This window comes from Solea solea, chromosome 11 (genome assembly GCF_958295425.1).
Source record: "Solea solea chromosome 11, fSolSol10.1, whole genome shotgun sequence".
In the NCBI taxonomy this organism is placed as follows: domain Eukaryota; kingdom Metazoa; phylum Chordata; class Actinopteri; order Pleuronectiformes; family Soleidae; genus Solea; species Solea solea.
The window spans coordinates 12,918,631-12,935,203 of NC_081144.1; the positions used below are offsets into that span (position 1 = coordinate 12,918,631).

The 16,573-nt window shown below is 40.0% G+C and overlaps 1 protein-coding gene across 2 annotated transcripts; it reads right to left on the minus strand.

The window, feature by feature from the left end:
- Positions 1 to 2,091: 2,091 nt before the first annotated feature.
- Positions 2,092 to 15,616, minus strand: larp4aa (La ribonucleoprotein 4Aa). Of its 2 annotated transcripts, XM_058642808.1 has the most exons (17): positions 15,007 to 15,616; positions 12,216 to 12,327; positions 11,771 to 11,929; positions 10,701 to 10,785; positions 10,459 to 10,595; positions 10,273 to 10,376; positions 10,082 to 10,192; positions 9,939 to 9,992; positions 9,633 to 9,842; positions 9,117 to 9,220; positions 8,603 to 8,644; positions 5,914 to 6,138; positions 5,734 to 5,788; positions 5,484 to 5,642; positions 5,249 to 5,388; positions 4,925 to 5,147; positions 2,092 to 4,607 (listed from the first exon to the last, which is right to left on the minus strand). In XM_058642808.1, the coding sequence occupies exons 1-17, from the start codon at positions 15,121 to 15,123 to the stop codon at positions 4,215 to 4,217; spliced, it is 2,430 nt and encodes an 809-aa protein (XP_058498791.1). In that variant the 5' UTR covers positions 15,124 to 15,616; the 3' UTR covers positions 2,092 to 4,214. The 2 variants fall into 2 exon arrangements, with proteins under 2 accessions (XP_058498791.1, XP_058498792.1); XM_058642809.1 differs by lacking the exon at positions 8,603 to 8,644 and having other exon boundaries at positions 15,007 to 15,613.
- Between the last annotated feature and the right edge of the window lie 957 nt (positions 15,617 to 16,573).

The window sequence follows — 16,573 nt, forward strand, 5'->3', positions numbered from 1 at the left end:
GTGTCTTTCCCTATATAGACACGTTTTGGAAGCAGCGCAGGCTTCCACCCACCCACATACCAGGAATGCCTTCAGCTCATGTCCATGTGAGAACAGTGACTTGAGGCCCAGCAGGGACGAGAGACCACATCTGAGCCCTGGAGACCATTTTGCATTACATTTATAGAGATTTTTGAGTAACATTTTGTCAGCTTATCCCCAGGGTTTCCTTCCTTACATTTAAATACAGTTAACTAGATACTTTACAGGCAGGGGTGGCACGAATTGTGCAGCTACTCTTTTTAGGTCACTGCATACTAGTCTTCCAGTCATATAGATAGCAGAACCAAAGCCTTATCTCTCACCCCAACCTTAACCTAAACACAATTCATATGCTTTACTGGAGTAATGTAAAGGCCTCAAATCCTAATGTGTAATGTAGATAGAGAATAGAGAATATTTTAGTGAAATATAAACCTAATTTGCTATTTTAACCTTCTCATGTTACCTCAGGACCTGAAGTATCAGTAGAAGGCTAGAAGGCACCTTCTGACCTTCTACCCTGAGGCTCGGGTGCATCAAATGCACCTTCCATGGGGGTGGAAGCATTTCCTCATGGTATTTGCAAGCCTGTCAACATCAACCATATGCCTCAAAAATGATTTCACCGTACTCATGAGTAAGTTGTTGTTTTTTTTTTTTTTTAAACAAGTTAGTGCATTTATTTAATTATCCTAAACCACTAGCTGCTCAAACTCAAAAATGAAAAAGAAATAACAGGCTCAGGTGCATCAAATGGCCTCTTGAATGGGTCCAAACTCCCAGATTTGGGAGGCATGGTTTGAAGGAACAGTTAAAAGACAAAGACTCAGAAAAACACAGCTGCTGTAAAGGACACTTGGCAGTGCTTATGTCGTAGTGCCTCGATCCATCCATCTTCCACCACTTTATCCTCTACATGAGGATCGCGGGGGGCGCTGGTGTCAATCCCAGGTGACATAGGCCAAAAGCCTGGATACATTCACACCTACGGTCAATTTAGAGTGGGTTTTCTCCATGTTCTGTTTCCTCCCACAGAGAAAACCCACGCACAAGGGGGAGAACATGCAAACTGCATGCAGAATGGCCCTTTTTATGACCTTGCTGCAAAGACAAGATAGCTAACCACTACACCAACCGTGTGTTAATTTGGTACCAAGTACTTGGTAGGGAAGCTCACTTTCTTTTGTACATGCCACGTTAACTTACATTGCTTTCTTCCCCTGTAATTTTCAATATCAGCCACATATTTAAATAAAGGAAACTTAGAATGCCTTTTCAACATTTATTTTCAGTTTAAGAACCAATCAAGTATGTAATTCGCAAACAACTGTCTAATTAAAAAAAAACAAAAAAAACATAGTTGCAGTCAGTTTTACAGTGAATGTTTAACAGATGCACATAATGATTTTATGATCCGATGTAATTCACATTCTTTGTCTAAGTAAAATATTACTTTTTAAATTAATAATTTAGTCAACTCACTGTCAGAAAAGACAGTTCTTAAAAATCCAAACAATGACTTAGTTGGGTTCTTAAACTATGTAAACTAGATTTGCAGGGTTAACATGAAAGTAGCAAATCACACATTTGAGAACCAAAATGTTAAATCAATGAATTGTTTGACAAATGACCCACAGTAGATGAATATTTGATAAACTGTCAACTTACAAATTGTTTAGCTTTTGCTGAGTAGGTGAGGAAAATAAAACAATCGAAAGACTCTAAAAATGACACATTTCTTAATATTTTATGGAACAAAATGTGATTGTGCCGAAAAAAAATACATTTTGCATTTAAAGTGCCAGATCCCACCAGGACAAACCCAAGTGGTTCTGCCAAATTTGATTAATTCCTGCCTTCTTTCCTCCATCATGGACCTTATAAATTGTACACTTCATATTTTGTATGTACTGGAAACACAATTCACGAACAGATGCAGAAAAAAGGTGGCTTCATAAGAGCAGAGAGGTTTTACTTTGAGCCAAACCTGATGAACAAACCCATTCACAGTTGAAAGAATGTCATCTAGACACAAAACAATATAGCAGAAAGGAATTTGACACCAGAAAGCCAAATCAAAATAATTTATTTTTGGTGACATTTCATACAGTTCTAGGATTGTGTCTCAAACACTTGGTTGATCCATTGCTATATTTCCTTTGCCACCCCAACCCAAATTAACAAAATAACCCAAACATATGGTGGGGGTGGAAGCATTTCCTCATGGTATTTGCAAGCCTGTCAACATCAACCATATGCCTCAAAAATGATTTCACCTTACTCATGAGTAAGTTTTTTGTTTTTTTAAAACGAGTTAGTGCATTTATTTAATTATCCTAAACCACTAGCTGCTCAAACTCAAAAATGAAAAAGAAATAACAGCCCCAGTGATTGGTTACTCGTTTACTGCGTTACTAAACCCAAAGTCAATGCATCAAGTATTTTCTCTCAGCTGACATCTCGAACAGTAGATAAATGTCATATGCGTGATTTTATTTTGCCAATGCGATTTCACACAACTTTGGGGAATCCAGCCTACCAAGATTGGGAGAAAAGCTTTGTGCATCAGAATTAAAATAAATAAATTTAAAAAGCAAATACATACAGTGAGTCAAACTTCAAATTCTAAGTCAACCTGTTTTTTTTTTTTAATGTTTAAAAAAGGAAAAAAAAGAAAGAAAAAACACAAAACAGCAAACTCACCCTAAGAGCACAAAACAATCAGGTGGATAGCTGCTGTCAAAAGCCTCCATCTGTAAATTAGAACTAGAACAATTACATTCTCCCACACACACTGCTAGTGACGGGTTATTATAATATAGCATAGGCAACTACACCTCTATAGCTTCTTCAGAATCCAGTTTCACTGGGCCAAACATTTCCCCAAGCCTATTATTTAGCAGACCTTGCGAATACAAATCGAAACTTTATCCTAGCACACTACGATCATAGGCAGCTGGCACATAGCACGTGAAAATAAATCCAATCCTCTTTATACCCAATCGGCTGCCAAATTATGTCGCAAACATCCTTAGCTAATAGCAATCCCCAGTCTATTTTTGACACTATGCCATTGTTAAGAACATTTCACAGATATAAGATTAACCTGGATATCCTGTGATGATGTAGAGAAGCCAAACCTCACCTAAACCATCAGGCGCAATCAACAGTCAAATCTTACCATTAACCTAATCATTTCTTCTCATGAAATACGTCACCCTACTACCCAAACAAACATGTAAACAGAGAATCTGACTGATTATCAACATGACAATAATTTCAATCAATTGGAGTGGGTACACCCAAAACATTTCAGATAGATAGCAAAGATAAAACTTAACATAAAAAAAAAAAAAACAACTTTGGACCAGGCTAACAGATTCACTGTGGCTAACAGGCCAGTGAGAACCCCAAAGTGGATTTCGGCTTCAAACAAAACCACACATCTGACTGCGGCATACATCAACGTTTCCGATATCTGACTTACAGCTGAATGAACCAGACCAAAATACCACTTTAGAACACATTTCATTAATATACATTTGAAGTCCACACTGTCCAGTTTCAGGACAATGATTCCTAATCTCAGATGTAAAAATCAAAAATCATCGATTTCATTTCATCAGTGCAACAGCACACTGTAGCACTTCAATCGATTTTGTTAAACAATCAATGCATACACAGACATCAGTCAAACCTTCAGTCATACTTGCAACTCTAAACACACAAAAAAAAAAACTGACTTCTCATTGCGTGTTAGTGATATCTTTGTATATGTACATGACAAATATGCATGTTATTTTCTTCTTAGTGCATATTGTTCTTGCAGACCAACATCTATTCTTTAAAATCAAATAAGGTAGAGGGCCTTTTACACAGCCCAGCATCCCACCTTTCCCTAGCAGAGCATAAATGAAATGACCTCCATATGAATCGCACTTAAAATTCTGCTAAGCATAATGCTGGAGGCCAAGATTTGTTTCCTTCTCAAAATCACTCGTCAAAGTCTTTCATGAATCATTTTGCTCACAAGTCCTGGATGTCCTGGTCTTATTGTCATTTTAAAGTTTTTCAAGTTCCAGTGGGGGAAGGTGGCTACCATAATGTTGTTGCTTTTATGTTATTAATTTTTATATAATTATATATATCCATGTATATATTCATACATCTTTTTTCTATTCATCTCAAAGTTTTTACTTTGGCGATACTGGTGGGATATTCTGCTCTTTGCCAGTATGCCTGTAGCCTCCCTGGGGGGAGTTGCGTCGGGCCGGCGGTGGGCGTCTCTGGTCCCGAAACTTGAGGCCCCCCGTGCCTCTGGGGCCATTGCTACGATAGTAGCTCTGAGAGTCACGTTCACGTGGAGGCCGACTCTCCTTGCATTCCCATCCTGCCTCCCTGTCATGGCCTTTCTCTTGTTTGTCACTAGGACCACTGCTGGAGCCCGGTTCCTCAGCCTTGTTCACGCGCAACTCACGCAAAGGCTGGCCCGATACAGTACCGGAGGGAGCTGGGGCAGGGGCTGCAGGGGGAGGGTCCTTGGGTGGCCGTTGGCACACCTCTGCGTAACTGAGCTTACGTGGCTCCTGAACCAAGACAGGAAAAGGACCACAATTTATATACATGTTGCACACAATCACATTAGGACATTCATTTTCAAAATTTCTCTTGTGAAACCTTCAGATCTCATAATCTTAACGCTCATTGGGGTGGGGAGTGAACATTCTGGACATGGTGGGAAAGAACAGAGAAGAGGGAGAAAAGACAGAAACAATTTAGAAGACTGAAAGAGAGGAGGAGATAACCAAGGCCAGTCAGTCCACTACCTCACTTCCCTCTATGCGCAAAATGATCTCATCATCAGGAGAACTACCATGCATAAGCAAAGAATCCAGACTCTCACCTGTACAGGGGTGGGAACAGTGGCTGCAGCAGGAGCCGGCATGCTGGGTGTCGCTGGCGTGGAGGCAGCAGAGGGCCTGGAGCCAGGTGCAGGCTGTGTGGAAGAGGAAGAGGAGGAGGAGGTGGTGGTGGTGGAGGGGTTGACAGTAGTCTGAACAGGTGTGCATGGGGTTGCTTTTGGTACTGGGATGTCTCCACGTTCAGCCCTCTTCTCCTGACGGGTACTGTCAGAAAAATTCCAAACATTCAAGTTACTTCACATTTAACAGGGACATTAAAGTCAAAATTACCCTGAAATATATTCAAGCTATAGAAAAGGTTGTACCCAGGGGCAGAGGGTCCAAGTGGTTGAGGAGCAGATTTAGCTGCTGGCAGGGCAGGAGTCGAGACTGCCACAGATATCTCTGTGACCGAGGCTTGGCCTGATCCTGGACTCACAGTGGCTTCCTTATTGGTTTGTTCGGTCTATAAAAAGAAAGAACACATGCACATTAAATGTGTTTTGAAGTTTTCCTCTAAAGAATCCTTTAAATGCAGTTCAGCTAACAATGCTTTCTTACCTTGTCCCTGTACAAACCACGTACAACATCTGACATACGATTTTCTAGCACTGGCTCTCCCTGTGTACTGACCACGCAGCCAGGAAGAGGTGGGAAATTGGTGGCAGCCAAGTCGAATTTGGGTGGAGAAACCTTGACCTCTGCTAGCGGCACAGGCCTCTGTTAAAGGAAATTGGAAATACAGGCAAACAAAACGATCACAAAATGTTCATTTTTTTGGTTTAACATTAAAAGGGAAAACGCTGTGTACCGTAATCCGTTCATCTTCTCGCCTCCTGCGTGTTCCTCTGTAGGTTGTGTTTCTTCTGAAAGGATGATTAAAATCATTTTAACATTAGTCAAAGATCAATCAGCAAATTGCAAACCAAGAGCAGCAGCCACTACAATAGGCAAAAACAAACCAATAACTGAAACAAGGCGACAGATTTACCTTCCACGCCCAGACATGCCATTGTCATCACTGGGGTCCGAGGAGGAGAGATGAGAGAAGGCCATGCTCAGGTCAGAGACAGTCTGGACTGGGTTAGTGGTGGTGCCAGGAGCGACTAAAGCAGGAGGCTGTGGGCTGCGCAGTCCAGTCAGACTATCCAGGGGGACAGGAGTAATGGATGCTGGGGTCACTTCACTCGTCCTTACCTGGGGCTTCACGTGGTTCCTGTTGTATTTCAGAAAAGGTTATGGTGAGCAAGGCCAGATAACAATTAAAAAAAAACAAAAAAAAAAAAAAAACATATCAGCAACCAGTGTTTTCTGAACAGCCTTTTTTCATGTAAAGCTACATTTGATACAGACCATAATTTCATGGGGTGTCATAAGGTTAAAAAGAAAAGAAAAAAGGGCTAGATTCAGTACTTCCATAACAATATCTACACAAGCTGAAATGTATTTATGAACATTGTTTTGACAAGGTGAACCTTGAAAACCACTCAGGTTTTGGTGGTAAATGCTTTAAATTATATTTTATTTTAGATGACTTCCCAATAATACATACAAATATTAAAAGTGTGAAAATTGTTATCTGTAATTCTTTGGCAGCCACTTAAGTTATGCAAATCCAAAATATGTGGGCCATAACATCTTAACTACTGTATGATGCTATAAGAGTTTTGTTTGCAAAACTATACTCTTACCACAGTGATTATAGGGTCACAATTACGTTTTCATATACTACAGATTGAAACTGCTTTATCAGTTTAAAGGAAACACTGGTGGCATCAATGGACAGTTCTGCTGGAGGAATGAGACAGCATGCCATTCCTTGGGGTAAATGTAAGCATGCAGACCTACATGTGTGCTTGTGATTGATTAAAGCAGTGAAGACTTTGGCATCAACTGACATTTGGTCATTTACAACCAATCATTAAATCATTGTACAGAGCTGACAACACCCATGTATGACCTAGATGGGCCAATAGTGTAATAAATAGCAAGACAATTTTTTTTTCAAAAACTTAATGTGATTCACATGGATTGATCCTCAAGTGTTAGACCCTCAGATCTCATAATCTGAACGCTCATTGGGATGGGAGTGATGCACTTTACTTTGGATAGCAAGGGTAGAGTGAAGTGAATAGAGGATGAGAGGGGGAGAGAGAGAGAAAGAGAGAGAACCAAAGCCAGTTACACACTCCCATGTTCCCCTCTATGCGCATCATGATATCATCATCAGGTTCTACTTGGGAGTCTGTTTCACCAAACAAATTTGCAAAATTGTCATCTCTATGTGAACTATATACAGCATTACGACCGACCCAGACTCAGCTTCAACCTACCAGCACTTTTTGTTAATGTAGCATATGGAAATACAGAAAGCAGCAGTAATGGGGTAAGTAAATGGACAAATAAAAACTGGTGGGGGGAAAATTGTATCATGCTATAATGCAAATGGAATGAGTAAGATGGCAATAACTGGAAAACAAAAATGCTAAGAGTTAGATTAGGGATGCACGATATATCGGCATTAATATTGGTATAGGCCGATGTTCGTCATTTTTTAACATATTGGCATCGGTCCAATGAGTAAAACTGCGCCGATTTTAACAACCGATGTTAATACCCGTCTATTTGCTGTTTGTGTATGTGTGTCGGGAAGGGGAGGCCATGCTGCATTTGTTTGAGCATGTGACAGTGACGCAATTGCAGCACAAGGTGTGTGTGTGTGTGTGTTGAGGAGAGATAATGTCAGTGGTGTGGGCGTTTTTTCAGGGTGTCGATAGAAGATACGCGAAAAGCATTACGCAACACTTGCAAAGTCGAGGTAATGCGAGGAGGGTTCCGCGTCAAGTCATTCAATACCACAAATTTGATTATGTCATTTGAAAAACCGCCACCCAGAAGTATACAAACAACGGCAGGAAGCTAACGCTAGTAACGTTAGGCGGCAGACAAAAAAGAAAGCAGCGCAGCTGGGAGCCCAATACAGCAAGTAATCGAACAAAGGAAGACATTGGCCAGGGCAATAAAGATCAAGGTAATGGAAATGATTGCTCTTGACGACCAGCCCTTTTCCATAGTGAAGGACCGAGGGTTCCGACGGCTGATAATTTAATAAATATCTGGTTTCCATGAATACTGGCAAGCTTGATAAAGTAATGTTACATTTTTTTTTTTTTATTATGGCAGCTCTTAGTAGAGCTTGTCAGGTATTGTTTCTCATATCTGTTGTGTAGTTTTATTGTTAAGGGAAGTGGCGCGATTGTTGTTGTTGCCGGGAGGAAGGGTTGTTGACTTTATTTACGTACCCAGTATAGACGCCCTTATCTCGGTTACAGTAACTTTGGCAGGGTATTATCGATATCGGTTATCGGCCATAGCAGCAATATTATTATCGGGTATCGGTATCGGCGGAAATATTCATATCGGTGCATCCCTAAGTTAAATAGCGGTTGCTGTCATTTAATACACATGCCTATATTTATCAAATGACACAACAAATCCAGGAGGTCCACTACCTGGCAACAAACATTTATCACAGTGATGAAACATTTGTTGTTTTGGTTTTTTTTAAGTCTGACTGGTGGAAGGCATGGGCCTCATTATGGATTTGGTCATTTGCTGCTGCAGTATGGTAAGCGATGAGGGTAGCGATGAAGCTCATTGTACAATATAACATAAGGTACCTGAAGGCATTTATTACATTCTTTCTTGAATAGAGAGGGACACTGTGGGGACAGTAAGAAACAGGGAGTAAGGAACAGTTCCCCGGTGGGGAAGCGTTCACTTGTTTAACTTCATGCACACAAGGAAACAAGTAGTAAAACATTCCAATTTCAATATGTATAATGCAAATTGCAGAATTTAAATTGGGTCCAAAACAACAATATATCACAAATTCACAATCAACTTTCCACCTCAGTTTCATGGTTCCACCAACCTTCAAATAGGTTATTATGTTACTTCTGTCTTTATTAGTATAGCAATTGAATTAAACCCAAAGACGTGTTGGTGAGGTCACAGTGACCTCGACTCTGACAGTAAAATGTTGTTCAAGCTTGAGTCCACACTAATCCCAAATTTGAAGTAATTCCCTAAAGACGTTCCCATAAAATGTAGGGACGGACAGACAAACAACCCAAAACAATAATGCTTATAGCCACGACTGGTATGTGGTGTGTCGGCAAAACAAGTCCTTACCGACTTCTGTTGAATTGGCGAGTGATGTTAAGAGAACTGGAGCCAGTTTTGTAGTGTCCTGTGGAGCCAAACCCATTCACAAAGCCACTGTTGGGAAACGGTGCCTGCCCAAGGAAAGAAAAAAAAAAAGACTATTGACAAATGTCATACAACATGTGCAGTTATTTATTCAGTGGCTACCACACAGACCCAAGTATAATAGTGTTTACTTCACATTGTTGCAGTAGATGTGCAAATGATTTGAAAAACAATATTCTGACCGACTCACTAAATCCCAAACTATGTGTTTGACTCTTGAAAATGCAAAAGAGAAGGATTCATTTGAATTCACTCAGTGTTTCGTAGCATTTCTCTACAGACATCACAACAAATCTAGGCGGTGATGACTAATACGTTATTAAGCAGGCTATGTTTTTTTCCCCCCCAAGTGAGGTGAGACTTCAAAAACAACTGCAGACAGGAAGTTGAGGTTTTCAAGTGAGGATAGGTGGTTGATGTAGCTGTGTGTTTTCTCACCAGAGGCGTTTCAAAATAGGGTGTGGGAGAAGGCGTCCAGGTGGGAGGTACAATGCCATAGACAGGGTACTGCTGCTGAGGGTAGACATGCTGCATGTAGAGTGGAGAGCTGTACTGGGACTGGCTCTGGGACTGCTGAGCATACAGGCTGCTGTCCATGCTACGGTAGCCATTCTTTGCAAAGAATGTGTTGATGGCCTTTATCCTGGCCTGTCAGCAGTTAAAAAAAGAAAAACGTTTAAAATGAAAATAAACACAACAGGCCTTTCCAAAATAACTAAAGGAATTGAGGAGTTTTTGACTCACCATGATGGGTTTTCCCTGAAATGTTTTTACTTCCTCTCTCAAATACTTGTATGCCTGTGTGAACACAGAAGCAAATCATGAGAATTCAAGGAGCAACATTTTCATCTACACACTCGAGACATTGGGATGAGACAATCCAGTACCTGTTGAGCATCCGTGTCTGACTGGAATGTGATGTACCAGTTGTTGTTGTGTGCAAACTCAACACTTATCACCTTTGGACAGTTGTCATTTTTGAACAGGGACTCCACTTCCTGTGAATTAGATTAAAGAAGGTTTCATACTGGTGTTCAACATGAACAACTTGATCATTATATTGCCATGCCGTCTTTACCTCAACAGGTGTGGTTTCAGGGACTTCCCTCAGGATGATGATACACCGCTTGTGATTTGGACGCACTTTCTCCCCTTTCTCGTCCACTTGAACCATCGGAGAGGCTGAGGGGAATTCAAGGATTTAAATCTGGACACTGCTCTAATAACTTGTTTTAATATGCACCATCTTAAGCTTTTGACTTACATCTCAAAACATCCAGGATTAAGTCCATGTCAGTGGTGAGGACCTTAATGCCCTCCATGCTGGCTATGGTCCAAATGGGGACGAACTGGTCACTGTCCATCTGGGACATCAGGTACAAATCCTTAGAGAGGTTTTCTCTAAAAATTTAAAACAACCATGTAAATTAGTCTTAGATGTGGTAATAACAGGTACATTTCACAAATTCCACTACATGATGGGTGCTATGAGTGCTTCCCTCTTACCTTGAGAAATAAAACTCCAGCTCTTTCTTCAGAGACTCTCGTAGATTCTCAGAGGAGAGTAACTGTTCGTCAGCTTTAGAATCCCCTAAGACGCAAAAAAAAAAAATCAATGGTAAGAAAAGGAAAGTGTCAATTATAATCACTGCAGGATAAGTTAAAAAAAAAAACTGGAGTCCAGATGTTTAGAAGGATGCAACCATGTCCTATTGTTGATAGCATAGTCTCTACTGAGACTCCACACTAGTCTGGATGTGTCAAAAACAGTTCAAGCTATTCTCCCAAAGTCTCTCACAGGAATGTGTAAATGTAATAGATAACTGTACAGGTTAGTCAATGCATGCACTAACTCTAAGTTAAAGCATGGGACAGAGCCAGCAGTCTGCACATTTTCCATTTAATTCAAGTAGAGACTCACAACACTGATAAGCACTCTATTGAATCAGTAAAAAATGAAAACCGACAGACTGATGGGTTTTGCAATGAAAGCAGTTTTTTGCTGTACGCCCCACATAGGTAAGTACAGAAAGCCATTCTGGGCTCTAGAACTCTGATAGTAATAAATTGCAAATACTCAAAGCTTTGGCAACATTAGTGTTGAGGGAATTTCTTACAATTTAAACAGTGGATAATAGCAATGTCATCATTGCAATGGTACAACTTACATTTACACAATGTGTTGGGACAATGCAACAGAAAAATATTGCCAAATTAACTAGGAGAAACTGGTTGAATAAATGTAATAGTTTAGATTTACACTAACCATGAGCTACATTTAGTTGAATAACAAAAAAAAACAAAAACTTCTGAATTCACAAATTAAAAACCCAATGCCTTTCCAACACACAAAAGTTGAATATTTGAGTCAAGCCCTAACACATAGTAATGTACTTATGTCACTGATAGCCAGCGTTAACAGGGTGCATGTGAAGTTTTATAACCAATTTAAACTTTAGAATATGTAAAGTCATTTATACAAAAGGAATACAATGAATGAAAAGTCAAATATTGCTTGATAGCAGCCAGTTTGTATTTGGACATGACTGCATGTGATGTGATGTGATGTGACTGACCTGGTGTCCCCGTGGTGGACTCAGTGGGGGAAAAGTCTAACTCTGGAGGGTCCATTCCATTGACTGCTATCTCAGCTGTTGCTGTGGAGCTGCTGTCATCCAGGGCCGTGAATCCTACAGTGTACTGCTTGCACACAGCAGACGAGGGCTCAGAATAACCTGAGAACAAGGTGGACATTTGTTTTCAGAAAAACAGCAGATATCTGAAGTTTTTGGCCAGCTTTGAAAGTCCAAAAAAAATGTTATGGCATATTGTGACTGAGAAACAGTCAGTATCTATAATGATAAACTTTATTTATATAGCACTTTCTTAGCATAGTGCTTTATATGAATATACATGATGTGACAATTTTCAATTCATAATTACAGACCTAATTTGTAACCATCATCATTACTTTCCTAATGGATATTTAATTGAGGTGATGGAAGTGCATCTCACACTCACTCATGTCTGTGTTGGGCCAATGAGGGCTGTTGGTTAGAGCCTCACTGGAAGCCACAGGCATCTCCTGCCACACCTTGGCATTTGGGTTCAAACCGGCACCCTTAGATGTGACCTTCAAAGCACAAACAGGATAAGGAAACTGCAATGCATATTGACACTGAAAGCAAAGTTCTGTGTATTTTAGTTGAAACATTTAAAAACACATGATTATGTAGATCAGGCTGCTGCAATTTGACAGTTTAAAAGTATCATTTATTTATAACTCAGGTATGATGTATAATTTCTGCATGACATCTCTCACATTCTATTGAACACAAATCATTTGGATTACAATCGCGCAGATTTTTTAAATTAATTTAACAGATGAAATCCCCAAGAAACCATTCATTTACACAGTGAGTTACTAGTAGTTATGTCCATTATTTACTGAGCACAACACAATAAGTCCAGTGTGCTTAATCAAGTTCCGATTATTACCATTTACCATTATACAAATATGGTAAACAAATTGAAATATAGACAAACATTTTCAGTATTTTTAATCTAACTATCATTTAGATCAAAAACTGGAGGCATTTAACAAACACAAATGTGTCCCACCCAGGTCCTGAGAGTTTGACTTAAAGATAATTATTTACCTTTTGTTTTCAAGTAAACATTAAATCCATTCCATCTGTGTGCTGACACATTGTCCACTATTACAGAAGCAGCAACTTCAACAAAAAACAATAGACAAGACAATGTTTTGTGTGGGGTCTCCAACAAAGTAATGCGAAGGACTGAGACCATGCTGGTTGCAGCCAACAATGACTACACCTGTGGATTTCACTAATAACTTCAGGTTTGTATAACTGAATGAAATCACCTGGCTTAACATGGGCAACACCTGCATACCACTGGGCTTCCATGGCATATAATTGGAAACCAGAGAAGTGCAATGAAATGTGCCCACATAGGGCTCCATGATCCCCTGTCAACAAGAGAGACTATTACCCCGTTAACCTCACAAAAGGAGAAAGATTATAGCCCTGGTATTACAATGGCTGTGACATGTGCGCACAACAGGACAAAAAAATACCATGCAGAAGCAGATAGTATTTATTATTATTTTAACTAGTGGTAGACCAATTGGGTTGATTTTTGCCCTTTTTAAAATGGCATTGGCAAATTGCACCAATCACCATTAGTCGATTTTGTTCTCAGAAACATGACTAACGGAAACAAAAACTAAAAATGTATGTCTAGTTTTCCGATCAAAAAAAACTTACATTTCAGAGAAGGCTTAAAAGCAAAAATATTTAATTAGGGATTATCATTTAAATTAAGATAATTTAATTAAAGGATTGTGTAATTTTGAGTTATTTTAGGGTAAATTTGTTTTTCTAACATTTCAAAGATAGTTTTGGAACATTGACAGTCTAGGTTTTTCAATTAGGTTATGCCAAAATAAGCCTCGATCATCAGCCTATTCCTTTTTCGGTAACCGGCTGAGAAATGCATACTGAACTTTTCTTTTTAAATAAAAAAGCAAACCAAAATAAAGTTATATCAAGTTCATACATTTTTGTTTACTAATTAAATATATTATTGCTCTACACTACTGATACAAAAAGCAGAACGTAAAGTGTTCAATAGATGTATAAATTGAGCAATTCTGTGTATCATTTATTATTAATCCCTTGTTTTGTAGACCTTGGACTTTAACATCTTTATATTTTTGTAACATTATTCAAGGATCAGCTCAGACTCTTAATGTGTGGACTGCCAGGAGAAATACTGCCCCAGCAAAGGTCTGTGGCCAGGAATAGATCACATTCATTCATAACACGGCATAAGGCTTGATGTGAACTAAATGCATCGGACAGAAATGAATTACAGCTGTTCACCAACTTAGAGACGCCAGTACCAGTCTGATTTACCAGCTCTGGGTTGTGACATTGTCGCTCTCCAACTGGCAGTGGATCTACTCCCTTTTTTACTAAAAGCACTTGGCCTGACAGGAACAGCTGCTAGTTGCAAAACGTCGCGACTCGATTGAGACTCTTACCTTCTTCAGCAATCGCACATGCATGGATGTGTCAAAACTGTTAGGCCTTGGTGTCGTTAAAAAGGGCACCAACATTAATGAGCCGTGCAACTTGACACATGGTTACAAAGCATGCATCTGTGTTACAGGCCGTGTCGAGCCAAGTAATGTCAGCTGATTGCGCTGCGCAGCACAGGCCAGGTATTTGCAACGCATGTCACTGCGTTGGGTTAGCGGCTAGCTACCCGAGCTAAATCAGTAGCTTACACATAACATTAAGCTGAATGAACGTTCAGCCGTCTGGTCAATATCTGAAGCATCGAAAACTTAGAATGTGGATATTTAACCCTGACAGTTGTCCGTCGCAAACAGCACCGTCGTCCTGCGCCAGCTGTGCGATAACTTAACTTGTGAGCTAATGATTACTCAGCAGACTACTTAATGAGCTTGCTGGTCACAGACGCTAAGCTAGCGTTAGCTAAAATGAGCCGCAGTGGGCTAAAATCACCTGCCTCCATAATACTGCAACTTAGTGGTGTCATGGTTTGATAATCGCCCCATATTGAAATTAAACGATATCAGAAAGCGTCCACAAGTAGCCATAAAGTCAAAGACAAACTCAATCTTAACATTTGAAATTGTGTTTTATTTGGGTTAATTTCGCTGCTGCCTCATAAATATCACTTCCAGGACTAGAGTGGGGGTGCACTGTGCTAAGCAGCAGTCATTAGCCTGTTAGCGCTAGCTAAAGAAGGCCTCACTCACCATGCCGCTTGACCCTCCCTCGCTCCCCGCCGGAGCCTCGTCCTTCCCAGCGGTCTTCGGTCCAGGATCAGCCTCCTCCTGCAGCAGCGGCGGCTCCACGCTCTGGTCTGAACTCATCAGCCGCTCCTGACTCACTTCCACCCCGTCGCTTTCTCCCGGCCCCCCGCCTGCCACCACCACCTCCTATTTGGTGAACACCGGCTGTATTGAGCAGTCAGTCTAGTGCTCTCCTGTCGGACTGGATCGACCAGCAGTTCACGCAAACTAGCTACGAGCTAGCTAACCGGCTAACAGGTACGCTATAGACTGAGGCTATCGACCTAGCGTGATATGAATCAACGAAGCGAGCTAACGGCAGCTAGCTCAATGAATCAAACTCGCACGCCGTCAGTCTAGTGGCACATGCAAAGCCAAACCATGTCTCTAATTACACCACAGTCCCCGCTGGCTTCACACGAAATATTTCACCACACTCCGACTTGATGAGACGCATTCCTAACCGGGCGACCGAAGCGGACACTGGGGACACGCACCTCTCCTTAGCTCAGGCACACAGTCCGCCGACGTCCCGGCTGCCACCGCGAGTTCTCGGTGACCTCTGCACAAACCATTTCCGTTTCCGGTTTTCTCCTGTAGTTTACTTATTTTAGCCATAGTATCTACTTATGGCTATGACTACGTTTCATTTTAAATAAAATATTTTTCCTGTTTTTAAACTACGTTTGGACTTCATTTTATTGTATTGTTATTCATAAAATACATAACAAACACCAGGGTTTCTAGTGTGGCCCTTCTAATGTGTCACTAAAACAGTTACTATACTACAAAAATACTAAACATATGCTGACAACGAGAGTGTAATTCTGCATTGCCTAATCCATAGGAAAAGAAAGGAGAAAGTATGGCGATTAATGACTTACAAGTGTTTTGATGAAATACAACAATGTAGATAACAACATAGGTTACCTCTACAATAAATTAACACAACAATCAGATACAAGAAAAACAGAAAACTAGAGTACTGAAAAAAATACAGTAAATGAAATTGTAGTGTTAAACTGCTTTACAATAAGCATTATTCTGAAACCTGGAAGTGAACATGGGATATTTAACAGATACCTATAATTTTGAGCTGAAATGACGACGCTCTCAAATGTCTTGTTTTGTCCACAAACTAAAATTATTCAGTTTTAATGATTTCTTTGTTATATGGAGCAAAGAAACCAGAAAATATTCACATTAAAGAAGCTGAAGAATCTTAAAAACTGGTTTTAATTCACTAGAAAACACTAAAACCGAATAATCGATTATCAAAATAATTGACAATTAATTAAATAATCGAATAATCAATTAATCGAATAATCAATTAATCGCGTAATCGCTTCAGCCCTAGTTGTATCAAAGCATGTTGTATCATGCTTTGATACAACATGGTGTGTGCATGTTGTATCCAAGCAATTTGTTTGGGAAAATTGTGAATTTTGATCATTGGTAGTGAGTTTTTTATCCAGAGTTTTGAAAATGTGACATCAAGGTTCTGAAACTAGTACTTTTTTGTTGCGTCATC